Genomic DNA, 15,727 nt, shown 5'->3' with positions numbered 1-15,727 from the left:
ATCCACACTCTATTCCTCCAGCCTGTGGACCCTGGAATGGTGATGTCCACTCCCCCTCTAGATCAAGAGGGGGCTTAGATTCCACATGGATGATGGATGCAATTCTGCTGATTGCAGTTGTAGGCACTTTTGACTCCCTGGTGTTGTGGTTGACCTTCTTCACCTCCCTGTTAGCTGGCCAGCGTAAGTCCAAAGCAGTTAAACTCTTTAAGGTTCATTGTCTTTAACTATGAAGTAGAACTATTAATAAGACCTACTTTTGAAGCTTATTGTTGGACTGAATGAGATATCCATACAAAGTGCTAGCACAGCACCCATAGTAAGTGTGCAATGGATATTAGTTATTTTGTTGTTTTATCGCTGTTAATCTTTTTAAAATTAAAATAACTGATTTCCAATAGGCATAGTTGAAACTCTCATAGGTTCATTAAATACTAGACCCAGAGAACCTGATATAATCCTATTTGGTGGTTCTCAACTAGGGAAGATGCCTTCCCCCATGGAAGGGTGAATCTGGAAATGCAGGAGGTATTTTCTGATTGTCATAATGACTGAAAGTGCACTGAAATATAGCACCTGGAGTTCAGCGATGCCAAACATCCTCCAGTGTGCAGTACTCTCTCATACATACAAAATTTTCCCCTCTCAGATGCCCAGTTTACCCTCCATTGAGAAACACAGAAGAGTTCAACCCTGTCATTGGGAATCTAGAGAGATGATGACATTTGACCAAAGTCTCTGAGTTAGTTAGCACTAGAGCTAGAACTAAATTTTGTAGAGTGTTAACGCTGCAAGAATTTTCCCCATCTTTTGTGATTGTCATCAAGAGAGCATATTCAACTCTATTCTTAGCAGTGGCAATTGTCTCTATAAAGTCAGTAAAATTCCTAAGGAAAAAAAAGCCTTACAGTGTGCTTTCTTACTCTGTCTCCTGGAGAGAAATAGAGAGAGAGAGGAAGGCTGAGACTTTTTTTATGTTGAATAATATATTAGCTTGCTTCACTGCCTCTATTGTAGTAAATGCTGCTGTGGTAACTCAGACCCTTAGAACACAATATTAAAGGGGCAAAGGTTTGATTTCAGTTCTCCTATGGGTTCATTAGTTTTATACAGAGAAATATCCTGTTCTATAATCAGAGCATGCTATGCACGCATGTTATAGGGAATGTCTTAAAAAGCATGAAACTGCCAAACAGCTCTAACTCCACTACCCAGAAATAGTCCAACTACTTGTCTTGCTGCTCATTAACACAAGTTCAGTTCAATTTATCTTACTTTAACATTTATGGAGCACCTACTGCTTGCAGGGCACTGTGTTAGGTGCTAGGGGTACTAAAATGAAATTAGACACATTCAAGGAGCATAGGCTAGCAGGGAAGACAAGAAATGTAAACAGATTATTTCAAAACTGTATAGTTAGTTATTCTGGTAGAGGGAGAATTATAGAGTGAGCAAACTTTGATTTGTTGTTTGAAATAACAGACATATCAGATACTTTTCTAAAAATATATCATTTATTATAGTAAAAATGACTATCTCCTATCACAAATCTGTACATTTGCCTACTTCTTTTTCAGATTTTAGATGTATGTGGAGTAAAGACAATCTAAGGGACACCTAAATAAAAGCTATGTGCCCTTTGGGATGTTACTTGTGTTTACTAAGCCTTAGTTTTCATAACTGGAAAACCATGAGTTAAGCATTCCTGCCCCACTTACCTCAGAGTATTGCTGTGATAATGGAATATCTATGAATGCTTTACACATACACGTGACAGAGACAAGACTATTTCTTCATCTCATCCTTGCCTCTTTTCAGAGAAATTACATTTCCCATCCCCCCCTGTAGCTAAGAGGATGATTTGACCAATTCTCACCAATAGAATATTGTGTAAGTCACATCACTTCTAGCTCAAAATAGTTGAGTACGTGTTTTTCACCACAGATTATATTTTTTCCTTGTGCAGCAACTTTGAAGGCGTTGTATTCCACATGGCATATCTACAAAATGGAAGAAGGCTATCCAATCTTCATGGGACTTTGTGTGAACAAGAAATAAATATTTTGTAGTCACTGAGACTTTAGTGTATATGTGTTACTGCAGCACAGCCTATCTTATACTGACTAATGCACTTAGACAATGTAGACTATTCATTAAGTATACATTAGCATACTTAGATGGCTGAATTAACAAACAGCCCTGGGAATATTTGCTGCACTAAGGCAAAGTCCCGAGATCAACTAATCCTTCATTATTATATCATTATGACATTCTCCTCAACACTGAACGAAATCTACATACCTTCCATCTTTCATGTCTCTTCTCAATCCCCTCTTCCTTCAAATAGTAACTTCAGATTATGTTATTCTAAAGAAGTAATATCCCAAGTAGGTGTAAACGACAATTTTCTAATTTTATTCAAGTCAGGGAAAAAAAGCTTTGAAAACTTCTTAACTGGACAAGCAAGCAAAAGGGCTTGCTTACATCTGAGAAGAGATTTGTTACTTATAGGAAAATTGCCAAAATGGCATATTTCAAACTAGAAAGACTCAACACCCAAACATCTAATGTGATATGTATCTGTAAATGAAAACACTTGAATATTCATTCCGGTAGCTCTCCTTAGCTTTTTAAATAGATGCTCTTGTTACAAACATCCTTAGTAGTTGAAAAATATGCTTGTATAATATATATACAATTATTACAAGATCATAGAATCATAATAGTCTTTCAATATCACTTTGTCTATTCTACATTTTGACCTCTGGTAACATATTCATTGCCAACCGTGATTCCAGCCTGGATCAATCTCTTCACCAACTCAGAGGAATTAACACCCAAGAAAAAAGCAGTTTTGTTGGTACCTGGTCATAAGAAAGGAAAGAAGAGAAGTTAAGAGGGGTGGGGAAGAGAGGGAGGAAAGACAGATTAAAATTCAATCCATTACGGCCAAATAGACTAACCAGGGAAGTGAAGGATGGTGTGTTGAGATTGATAGAGTGAAGCAGTTTGTAAATTAGAAATAAATCCTGAATCCTAATTATTTAAAAGAATCTATTTCTTGAAAATTAAAACAAAAACCACAATGATATCCCACTGCACACCACTAGAATGGTAATGATTAAAAAAATGGACAGTAAGAAGTGTTGGTTAGGATATGGAGAAACTGGAACCCTCATGCATTGTTGGTGGAAATGTAAAATAGTACAGAAGCTGTGGGAAATAATTGGCAGATCCTCAAAAAGTCAAAAACAGAGTGGCCATATGAACCAGCAGTTCCACTTCTAGGTATATACCCAAGAGAAAGGAAAACATATGTTCACAAAAAAACTTGCATACCTATTCTCTGGTTCATTGGATTTACCCAGGCCAACTAAGAGGGAGGTAAGGATGGTCAACCACCACACCAGGGAACTGAGAGTCAAGAACTGCAAGCAGGATAATCGTATCCATCAGCCATGTGGGATAAGAGCCCCCTCTCGATTTAGAGATGGAGTGGACATCGCCATCCCAGGGTCCACAGGATGGAGGAATAAAACATGGATTAGAGTGGACTTACTGGTATTGTACTATATAATTATTGTGACTCTAGCAATGGAAGAAACTGTATCAATGATGTGGAGACAATGGCCACAGGAGTTGCTGAGGGCAGGGACAGGGAAGAAAAGGTATGATATAAGGGTATTTTGGGGACTTGGAGTTGTCCTGAATGATATTGCAGGGTCAGACACAGGACATTATATATCCTGCCATAACCCACTGAATGGACTGGGATAGAGTGTAAACTACAATGTAAACTATAATCCATGCTGTGTAGCAGTGCTCCAAAATGTATTCATCAAATGCAATGAATGCACCACACTGATGAAAGAGGTTATTGATGTGGGAGGAGCGGGGCTGGGGGCTGGGGAATGGGGGTATATGGGAACCTCTTACATTCTTAATGTAACATTTTGTGTGATCTATGCATCTTTTTAAAAAGGTGATAAAAAATAATGTAAATTTTAAAAATCTTGTACACAAATGTTCATATCAGTATTATTCACAATAACCAAAAAAGTAGAAACAACCTAAATGTCCGTCAATTGATGACTGGAAAAACAAAATATGGTATATCCATACAATTAAATATTTTTCAGCCATAAAAAGAAGGATGTACTGATGCATGGATGAACCTTGAAAACACTATGCTAAATGAAAGAAGCCAGTCACAAAGGCCACGTGTTGTATGGTCCCATTTATATGAAATGTACAAAACGGCAAATCCATAGAGAAAGAAACCAGATTTGTAATTTCCAGGGCTGGGGAGAGAGGAAATGGGGAGTAATTATTAGGTATGGGATTGCTTTTTGAGGTGATGACAATGTTCTGATATTAGATAGTGCTGATGGTATATGAATTATATCTCAATTCTTAAAAATAATGTATTTCTTGATACTAGATCCTTCTAAAAAGAACGATTTATCTGAATGACACAGAAAATCCTGTCTTTGTTATTTGCCTATTTTCTCCTTCAATGTACAGATACATAAGTATTTGTAGATTCTTTCAATGAAGCAGAACTTGGACTCTGTAATTTTATAACGACAACCACCAATCAACAAAAAACGAGGACACTTGTATGGTATCAATCAAAATCCCTTTCTCTTCCTATGAAGTCTCTATTTACTCCATAGTGCCCTCTGCTGTTCATCAAGAATATTTACAGCCCCCAAAATTGAAGCCTTATAAAAAACTTTGATATACCAAGTAAAGAAGTAGAGAAGAAAAATAAGTGTTATAAGAAAAGTAACTAGGCATGCATCACATCAGGTGTTAAAATTTTTTCAATAACTCAAAAGAATGCCACAGGCAAAAAGTTATATTTCAAATTGTAGACCACTTTAGTTACCAAACAAAACAAATACCCTACTCATCAGAAACCTCTCTGCTACATCTTCCATTTTAAATGAATCCTGACATATGCTAGTATATCTTTTATACTCATTCAAAGTAATATCTTACAATAGAAGGAAGTGCTGTCCATCCTTGCTTAAGTAAAACAAAAGGATAAAATTTTCTGAGCAGTAATGAAAAACAAGGAATAAAATAAAAACAAAACACAATTAGAGAGCTATATCTCATTTGTATTAGTGATATCAATTTTGTTTTTGTGGGCCTTTAAATTTTTCAGAGGAGCATAAAAAGCTTGAAATGTTTGATTTGCTTTTTAACTAAAACCAATATATATTATACATACAATTCTACAAGTACATACCTACTTTATGTCAGTTTACCTACAGTGATAATGGCCTAGGTACTCAATTTCTAGGAGTCCTTTTAAAATTCAAAGCCTGCTTGGGGAAACAAATGGAAAATCAAAAGTAGGGGAGACATGCCCGTCCTATACTGAGATATCCTTTTTTAAGAGTGCCATGCTAAGAGACAAAAGCCTGATTAATTTATGAATTCAAGGGGTCATAATCATGTAGATTTGAACTGGAAGAGACTTTAGAGAATATCTAATCCCACATTCTGATATTTAAAACAGAGGGAGAATTGCAATGTTTCTGATCAGTCTGAGTGAAGTTGAATAGTAACTGGCAATGAGGAAAAAATAATTTCACGTGCCTGTCCAGGAAAAAAAAAAAAGATGTGGGATTGGTTGCCTATGCTTAGGGAACATTCAAATAGACAATATATCTAAAAATAGTCTCAAAGAATTGTCCCAACACCAAAAGTCTTCACAGACCTTTTTACCAGTGATAAAGATGGTTTTTTGAATCTATTATTATCCATGAACAAAGGAAACCCAAATTCTCTGTATGGTATCCCACCTTAAGCTCTGGAAGAAATAGCATCCAATGTACAGAATTATTTTTTACTCACTACAGAAGTAGTTGAGTATCTACAGAGGACTGGTATGCCCTGGATTTATTGCACAGATGCATACTAAACATCCCACGCTTTCTTCACTATCTTTTTTATAGAAAACATTACCACTATTCCAAAAAATGGATTATTCCACTTGTATAACCAAGATGAAAATGCCTTAAATCTGTAAATAAATGTCCATCTGACATTCAGGAACTACTATTGCTAAAATAGCAATGTCTGTAAATACATTTTTATCATGTGAGCTGATGATGTCCCAAATAGCCCTTATGAAATTCGAACCAAAATGCATTAACCCCTCAGGACTTTGTCCATGAACCTAGCATTTTAATAAGGCTGTATACCTGGGAAAGGTAACATTTAACTAGAGCATTGGTTCTCAAACTTTGATGTGTATCAAAATAGCCTCAAGAGCTAATAAAGAATACAGGGGCTCAGACTCATTTTTTCCCCAGGTGATTCTGATGCATGCCAAAGTTTGAGAACAGAGCTCTTACTGTAGTGGTCCTCAGTCCTGACTGCACATTGAAATCATCTCCTGGTACCAGAATCCCTCCCCCAGAAAGTTCTGTTTCCTTGGTCTGGGATGAAGCAGGCATCAGGCATTTAAAAGCTGATGTGCAGCCAAGTTTGAGAACCTATCTAGAGAATGCTACCCAGGTTAAATTCACCTGAAAACAGGTAAGGAGGTAAATAAATCCAAATGACAATTCTTTTCCCGCTTTACAATTCTATCCTAGTTCAATCCCATCTGTAAATAACTAGGTATAAAAGAAAGGAACAAATTCTAGTTTTGTCCATCTACAATCTGGCTAATCTGAAAAACTGGTCATGATAATGATACCAAATTAGCCATTTATATGACCTATTATATGACCTATTATTATATGATTTCTGAGTATTCACATTTCATTAATTTATTCAACAAAGTTTACTGAGCACTTGCCTGTAAAGCCTCGTGCTAGCAGCTGTAGTAAGAAGACAGACAAGAAAAAAATCTCTGGCATCAAGTTGCTTAGAATTCAGGACATCAAGGAGCTTAGAACTCATGAGAGTAAATAAAATGCAGTAAAACCACTGTAGAAGAGACATGGAAGTCCTATTATGAAAGTTTGAAACAGGGAGAGATGCTGTTAGGACTGCATGATCAGGGAAGGTTTCAAAAAAGAAGCATGCCCATGAGCAGATGAATAGATTAACAAAATATGGTATATACATCCAATGGAATACTACTCAGTCTCTCTTTAAGAATGTTGTCTTTCTTTTTAGACTGAAGTTCTGATACATGCCACTACGTTGATGAACTTTGAAGACATGTTGAGTGAAAGACAGGCAGACCCAAAGGGACAAATATTGTATGATTCTACTTATATGAAATAGCTAGACTTTACAGATGCCTAGAAACAGAAAGTTGAGTACAGGTTACCAGGGGTGGGAGTGAGGAAGAATGGGAAGTTGATGCATAATGATTTTGGTGTTTCTGTTATAGGTGATGAGAAAGTTCTGGTAATAGATGGTGGTGAGGGTAGAGCAATGTTGTGAAGGTAATTTAATCCCACTGAAAGATATGCTTGGGAGTGTTTGAGATGGAAAATTTAGGTTGTATATATTGTTTCCATAACTATATGTTTTAAAAAAGAGCAACTAAAGAGACAATGACAATTAACTGTAATACATGATCCTGAACTGGATCTAATAATGAAAAAGAAAAGGCCAAAAAGGACATTTGAAAAAATTGTAATATAGGCTATTAGCTTAATATCAATGTTAAATTTCTTGAACTTGATAACTGTACTTAAGATGGTTCTACATCTTTGTTCTTAGGAAATGTATATGGAAGTATTATGTGTTCAAGGAGCATGACCCCTCAAATGTCTAGATAGAGAGATGAATAGACAGAATGATACAGCAAATGAGACAAAATGTTAAAATTGCTGGATCTGAGGATCTGTGTGCAGGGGGAGAGTAGTGTTGGAGTTCTCTGTATGGGCTTTGTATTATTTTTAAAACTGACCTGTAAATTTGAAATTATTTCTAAATTAAAAGTTTAAGAAAAAAAGAGAGGGGGAGTAGATATGGTGCAACTGGTTTAGCCCCTACCTCCCACATGGAAGGTCCTGGGATCAGTTCCCTGTGCCACCTAGCAAAACCAAAACAAAAAACAAAAAAACCAACTCAGGGAAACTGGTGTGGCTCATTGGTTGAGCATCAGCTTTCTGCATAAAAGGTCCTCGGTTCAATCCCTGTACCCAGTACCTCAAAAAAGAAAAAGAAAAAAAAAGGAAAAAACAGCACTTAATCTGGGACTTGAAGGATAGAAGGATTTTGATAGGCAAATATGTAAGAACATGAATTCCTGAGATAGAGAAAAACACAGAGGTCGAAGAGTACAGGGTATGGTCAAAGAGGAGGTTGTAACCCAGATGGGTTAGACCATGTATTCAGGGAGTGAGGGATAAACTGAGAGAAGTGCGTAGTTTCAGGTTGCAGAAGACATCTGATGCCACTGATGCCACTATAAGTTATAGGTAAGGGGGGAACATTTAGGGAGCATTGATCATAATGGCATAATTGGAGACATGCTTCAGAAAGATTAATTTTATTTTATGGATGTGTGCAAGATAGTGTGAACCCATGCAGGACACCAAAGTATGAAGGTCTAAACTAGTAATGAGAAAAGAGAGTAAAGAGAGACTGAGAAACATTGTAGAGGGAGATTAATAGTTGTTGATAATTCCAAGACGTAGGGGACCAGGGAGAGGAAAAGTCAAAGATGATGACTAAGAAGTTTCCAGGCTGAGAAATAGAGATAATTGTGGTATCATTAATAGGGATAGAAAAATCTGTAGAGAAACAACATTTGGGAGGTAAAATTATGCATTGAGTTTTAGCCATGCAGAGTGTATGAATGCTGAAGAATAGGCAGAACGAAATTTGAAATGCAGGGTTGAAATTCAAGAAAGAGATAAAGGCTAGGATGCTCCCTCAAGGCGGGTAACCTTCCCCTTTCCACTCTATTTCCAGTTGGTCGAACTCCTTCAATTTCTGCATAATCCAGCACATGAACTTCAAAGATGAGCTAAGGGAGGGCAGCGGGTTTGGCCCAATGGATAGGGCATCCGCCTACCACATGGGAGGTCCTCCTTGACCCGTGTGGAGCTGGCCCACGCGCAGTGCTGCGGCGCGCAAGGAGTGCCATGCCATGCAGGGGTGGCCCCTGCGTAGGGGACCCCCACTCATAAGGAATGCACCCCATAAGGAGAGATGCCCAGGGCGAAAAAAGTGCAGCCTGACCAGGAAATGGCGCCGCACACACGGAGAGCTGACGCAGCAAGATGACGCAACAAAAAAAGACACAGATTTCAGGTGCTGCTGACAAGAATACAAATGGACACAGAAGAACACACAGCAAATGGACACAGAGAGTAGACAACAGCGCGGGAGGGGCAGGCGGGGAAAGGGAAAGAAATAAATCTTAAAAAAAAAAAAAAGATGAGCTAAGGATAGAAACAATTTTTTAAAAATAGGTAATAACATACCAAAAATCATTTTATTAATATTTTAAAGAAATTAAACATAAAAGAAAATCTGCCTAATTGGCAAGAGAAAATTGACAATTGCCCCTATTGGTGAAGTTAGAGAGAAAGTCACTCTCATATGCTGATGATGGTAATCAAACTGGTAAAACATAGGACAATTTGAGAAAGAAATTTGCTTGTGGAAATCCATTCAAAGAAAATACATATATTCTTGAATCTATAAAATCATTCATCAAAGATTAGTTTGTAGTCACAAAAATCTGGATATATATTAAATATTCAATAATGGGAGATATTTAATTAATTATACTATATCCATGCAGTGGAATACTATGTGGTCATCTAAAAGGAATTGCAGAAAAGATGAAACATGCTCACATGTAATTAAATACAAATGTACAGTATAAAATAGCATGGAGTATTATGGCATCTTTTTTTACCTGTGTATATTCAACTAGAAAATTATGTAAAAGACATGCCCTGTGGTATTAACAATGATTGTCCCTAGGTAGGTAGGATTAATTTAACAAATAACAATCTACTACTATGTGCCAGGCACTCTTTTATAACATGGAAATATAGCCCATGGACATACCAAATTAGGTCCCTGCATTTATGGAGTTCAAATTCTGGTGAGGGGTTAGTCAGGAGGGTTGGGGACAGTAAATAAAAAATAGCTGAATGAACCACAGAGCTAGAGTCCGGAAGACAGGTAACAGGAGACAGAAAGGAAGGAGAGGGTGGTGAGCCAATGCCCATATGGGCAAAATCTAAGATAAGATGGAAGGATGTGGTTGGGCAATGGATAGGCGTGAGAGTGGTACAGTGATGTGATTGGGTTTGGAAGTGCAGGTATGTGAGGGAAAGTGTGTGTGTGTGGTGGTGGTGGTTGGGGCGGTGGGGCGGGGAGGGGGGGGTTGGTTGGACTGTCCATGGACCTGGGAGGAGGTTTGGAGGAAGGAGCAGGTAAACTCTGGGGATTTGCAGGTCTATGGTTAGAACCACAATGGGGGGAATATTCTTCTGGCAAATATGACAGAGGAGGGTTCCTGGTGTAGAGAGTTGGGTGTGGAGGGGCATGTGGGATAGGATGCACCTGAGACATGCCTCTGTGCAAAATGTAAGAGTTCATCCTGTCATAATGTCTTATCTCAGTGAGTGGAGACCCACTCAATAAACAAGAAAATATTAAAATTCCATCCTGAGGAGTCCTGCAATGTTATCATTTAGAGGGACAAGAATTGCTCTAGAACTGCCTAACGAAAGAAAACAGGCCAATAGATCAAACCCTCAATATTATAGCAAGTAACTATGAATCTTACTCTTCAAAAATTGAAATGCAGTGGTTACCATAGGTTCTGAGGAGGGCAGGAGGGAAGAACAGAATAGATGGAACATAGGTATTTTTAGGCATTAGAATTGTTTTGCATGACCTTACAATAACAGATGTAGGCCATTTTAAATTTCATCAAAACCTGTAAAAGTGAATGGTGCAAAATGTAAACTATAATGTAAACCATTCACCATGGTTAGTAACAATGCTTCAATATTTGTACATCAGTTGTAACAAATGTCCTACCCACATGTAAAATGTTACTAATAGGGGACAGTGGAAAAGGGGGGAGGGTGTTGGGTATACGTGAATCCCTTATTGTATTTTATTATTTTTTTAATTTTATGTTTTTTTTCTTCCCCTCTCCCTCCCCCATCCAACTATTTTTGCTATCTGTGTCCATTAGCTGTGTGATCTTCTGTATCTATTTTTTTCTCTCTCTCTCTCTTTTTTATTTTTTTTGTCTTCTCTTCTCATCCTTCTCCTCTAGGATTGACCAAGATTCAATCCTGAGGACCTCTGATGTAGAGAGAGTCTCCCTGTCCATTGTGCCACCTCAGTTTCTGGTCTCTGCTGAGCTTCTCCTTGACTCTCCCCTTCGTCTCTCTTTTGTTGAGTCATCATCTCACCGTGTGACTCACTTGCACACGGGCACTGTCTCACTGTGCGGGCACTCAGCTTGCCGCTCAGACACTTGACTCACCATGCAGGCACTCGTGTGTGCACTTTGCTCACCATGTGGGCATTTGGCTCACCACGTAGGCTTTTGGCTCACCACGCAGGCACTGGCTCACCATGCAGGCACACTTTCTCTTCTTCTTTTTCACCAGGAGGCCCCAGGATTCAAATTTGAATCCTCCCATACAGTAGGTAGAGGCCCTATCACCTGAGCTACATCTGCTTCCCCCTTATATTTTCTATGTGACTTTTCTGTAATCTAAAGCTTCCTTGAAAATAAAGTGAAAAAAATAAGACACTGGGGAAACATATAGAAGAAATTATCACTGTACATACTAGATAATAGCTCTTACAGTTATGAAAAATACAAGGTATAAAAAATTTTCTTTTATTTCACATTGTTTTATTTTGTATTTTATTTGCCATTTTAAAAATTATTGTTATTTTATTTTCTTATTAATTTTATTTGTTTTTTTTTTTTTTTTTTTGCTTCACTTTTGGAGAGGTCTTGGATCACAGAAGGGTCACAACTGTGGCATGGGAGGATCATTGGTGCAGGGTGTTGGTGATGGGGGGTTTGGGAAGGGGTGCACCTGGGGCATGCCTCTAAGGCATATGAATATGTCATCCAGTGTTTAGGGTGCATTGCCTCAGTGGTTGGAGACCTGCACAATAACCAAAAGAATATTGAATGCCCATCCTGGGGCATTCTGCTACATTCTCTAATAGAATGGCAAGAATCCCCCATGTACATAGGCAGTATCTAGTGAAGGAAGACAGACCATTACACCAGGCACTTGATATTGATGCTTGTACATATGAACCTTTTCTTATGAAATAGAAACTTAACCTAGATTATATATTGCCTAAGAGTTACATCCTGAAAGCCTCCTTGTTGCTCAAATGTGGCCTCTCTCTAAGCCAAACTCAGCATATAAACGTACTACCTTCCCCCTGGTATGGGATATGACTTCTGAGAATGAGCCTCCCTGGCACTGAGGGATTATTACCAAGCACCAACTAGCAATGCACCTGGAAAAAGAACTTGAACAAAGGAGGAAAATATTTTTAAAAAATGAGTTTTTATGGCTAAGAGATTTCAAAGTGAGTCAGGAGGTCATTCCAGAGGTTATGCTTATGCACATCTCAGGGGGATCTCATTGACTGCCACAGTAAACAGTGCCTCAAACAGCAAGGCTCCTGGGGCTCTAGAGATATCCAGACAACTATAGGTAGGGCAGACAAGCTCAGGAACTTGGCACCCTGTCCATGGGCCTTACTCTGGAATTTATGTTCCCCAGTGTAACAGAGTTAGACTCATTTATAGTTTCCCTACACATGGCTTTTCTGACCTGCCAGTTTATTGGGTTCACCCAGGACAGCTAATAAGGAATTGATGGTGGACAACACCCATCCCAAAGAACAGAGAGTGTCTGTAACTGCAAACAAAATAATTCCATCCATCTGTCCCATGGGATCTAAGTCCCCTCTCAATTAGAAGTAGAGTGGGCATCACCATTCCCAAATCCCCAAGATTTGGGAATGAATACTAGACTAAAGTAGACTTATTATTATTCTATCAATGAAAGAGGTTCTATTATTGATATAAAGACAGTGGCCACCAGAGGTTCTGAGGGGAAGGAAAGGGAAGAATAAGTATAACATGGGGGCATTTTTGGGACATTGGAATTGTCCTGCATGACATTACCATGATGGATACAGGCCATTATATGTTTTGTCATAACCTATAAAATAGTGCAGGGCAGTGTAAACTATAATGTAAACTCTAGTCCATGGTTAGTAGCAGTGCTTCTATATGTGTTTATCAATTGTAACAAATGTACCACACTAATGAAAGATGTTGTTAATGTGGGAAAGTTTGGGAGGGGAAGGGGCTGGGGCATATAGGAATCCCCTATTTATTTTATGTAATATTTATGTAATCTAAAGTTTCTTTAAAAATAAAATTTTTTTAAAAAATAGCTGCATGAGTTTTATGAAGAAAAATATTCAGCATAAGGGTTAAAGATGGGAAAGAAAGGGGTGGGGTGGTCAGGGAAAGCTTTTCTGATAATCTTCGAGAAGTCATCCTAATAAAGTGTTAGTAAGCCAGGAAGACACCTAGGGAAAGAGAATTCCAGACAGAAAGAGTTAGTGTAAAACCCTGCAGGGGGATTACTTGATTACTTGCATGATCCAAGAAGAGCTGAGGCCAGTGGGGCTGAGGGAAGAAATGGCAGGAGATGAGATCAGAAAGGTAGATTACAAAGGTGTCATATAGGACAAGGAGGCCATGGTGAGGACTTTGGGTTTTATTTGTAGTAAGATAGGAGCCAAGATGAGTTTAGTCAGACAAGGACAGGGACTGACTTACGCTGGGAAAGGCTTGATGCTGGATGCTATGGGGAGAACTATCTGTAACGGGCAAGGGTAGGGACACTGGATGAGATAATGTGCCTCATTTGCTTATCTGTGTTTTTTTTGGCTTATTAATAAGTATGCTTTTATAGTATATATATATTACTAAGTATTGATTTGTAGTAAAAGAGATGATTTCTTCGCCTCATGATCCCTTACTTCATTTGCATTGATGCTCACGTGCCTCTGCTATGGGAGGACTTCCTGACCAACCTCTCTAAACAAGCCCCAGTTTTGTTGTTCTTTATTCTTTTACTCTGCTTTTTTTCATTACAACCTTGTTATGTGTGTATTTGTCTGTTTATTGTCTGTTTCCCACACTGGAATATCAGGACAGGAAGTATATCTTGTTCACAGACCAAGAACACTCCCTGGCACAGATTGCACTAAAAAATTATTTGTTGAATGATCAGAATAGATGGCTTTTCTCATTTGTTTCAGTTGTCAGGGAGTTTAATATCAAATTTAATACTTATAATTCAATGCTTCTTTTTTTCATAATTGTGGTTTGGTATTTTAATTATCATGCTAGACAGTTCATTCATTGTAAGATGCTACAAATCTTTTTGGTAAACAGGCAAAACCATAGTTGTTTTTTTTTAAGTGAATAAAAACAAAAGGAAATAAAGTCTTTGTATTCTCATCTGAGTGGAGTCAGTCATTCTGCCTTTGGAATTCTATGGATCTTTGTTCACAATTCCATCATGTCACCTAATAAATGTTATGGTTATATCCTGCTTTTTCTGTTTCTCTCCATAGTCTATATGCTAAAGGTAGGCTATGTCTTACTCAATCCTGTATCACCCAAGTTTAGCAAATTTACTGGCATCATCAATAATTGAGGAGTGCTTCTTACTCTGAGATATAAGGATTCTACATCAGAAGGGTGGTTGAGAGGATAATTTTGAGGAACAGCAATTAAGGGACATGGTACTGATTAATGTTTTCCAAAACCAAGAAATGCGGTCAGCTGTAAGGAAAACAGGATCAGGGATTTGAAAAGAGGGATAGGCCATGTCTTCAAAGTAATTCTTGCTTTCTATGTTATCTGCTTCTGCTAGCTCTTCTCTGGGTTTCTGCTTAAATTTCATATTTCCTAAGTGCTTGATGGCTCCAGTGAGTTTATAGGATCTGTACTTTTCATCAGGAAGAAAGTCCAAGATGTCCACAGCTTGCTGTAAAAAGAGAAACAGATGGCCGTGTCTTCATTTGCCTAATGGCTTCAGTAAGCACCTCACCCCCGCTGTGTGTCACACCTCCCCACGACTCCGGCTGTGGGCTGCCAAGGGCTGTGCAGGGAATGAGACAGATCGCCACAGACCGAGGTGTGACAGCTCTGTTCAAAGCAATGCAAATTGGGCCTCTTGGCACTTGGTCACCTGCAGTCTGCTCATCCTTTTGCCTTTTAGAAAGGCACAATAATTGGCTTGTTTAATTTCAGTAGTTTTAGAACTTCCCTTCTATGCCCTGCTCTTCCCTTCTCCCAGCAGTAATAATTAAAGGCTATATGAAGTGTTTTGCCTTTCGTGGTTATGGCAGAAAGTAGCACCATATCTGATGGGTTGCTTATTTCTGTGATCCCATATGTTCTCCTGACTATATTCTCCTCCAGAGCAGGCACATTTCAGAGACTGACAAAATGAAGGTGTTTAAGAAAAGCCGTCAAAAAAGAATTGCATCTTAAGATGCCACCGTGCATGGTAAAATGTGCGTTCTCAAATACTCTAGGAGGGGGGAGATTGGTACAATATTTCTAGTGGTTAATTTAGAATACACATCATGAGACTATAAAAATTTCATAATTCTTACCTAGTAATTTAACTTCTAAGACTCTAGCATATGGTGAATCTAATGTACAGAAAAAAAATACACAAAACTTTTACCT

General features: G+C 38.2%; 1 protein-coding gene across 1 annotated transcript in view; it reads right to left on the bottom strand.

Moving 5' to 3' along the window:
- The window catches only part of MYH15 (myosin heavy chain 15), a 132,184-nt gene that overhangs the window by 86,757 nt on the left and 29,700 nt on the right, over nucleotides 1–15,727 (bottom strand). Inside the window, 2 exon segments of the mRNA XM_071214482.1 lie at nucleotides 2,755–2,864; nucleotides 14,879–15,019. Of these exon segments, the coding sequence (XP_071070583.1) occupies nucleotides 2,755–2,864; nucleotides 14,879–15,019 (251 nt within the window).

Source organism: Dasypus novemcinctus, chromosome 4, assembly GCF_030445035.2.
Source record: "Dasypus novemcinctus isolate mDasNov1 chromosome 4, mDasNov1.1.hap2, whole genome shotgun sequence".
NCBI lineage: Eukaryota > Metazoa > Chordata > Mammalia > Cingulata > Dasypodidae > Dasypus > Dasypus novemcinctus.
The sequence above is the reverse complement of the archived record's forward strand: the minus strand, read 5'-3'. Positions and strand labels throughout refer to the sequence as shown.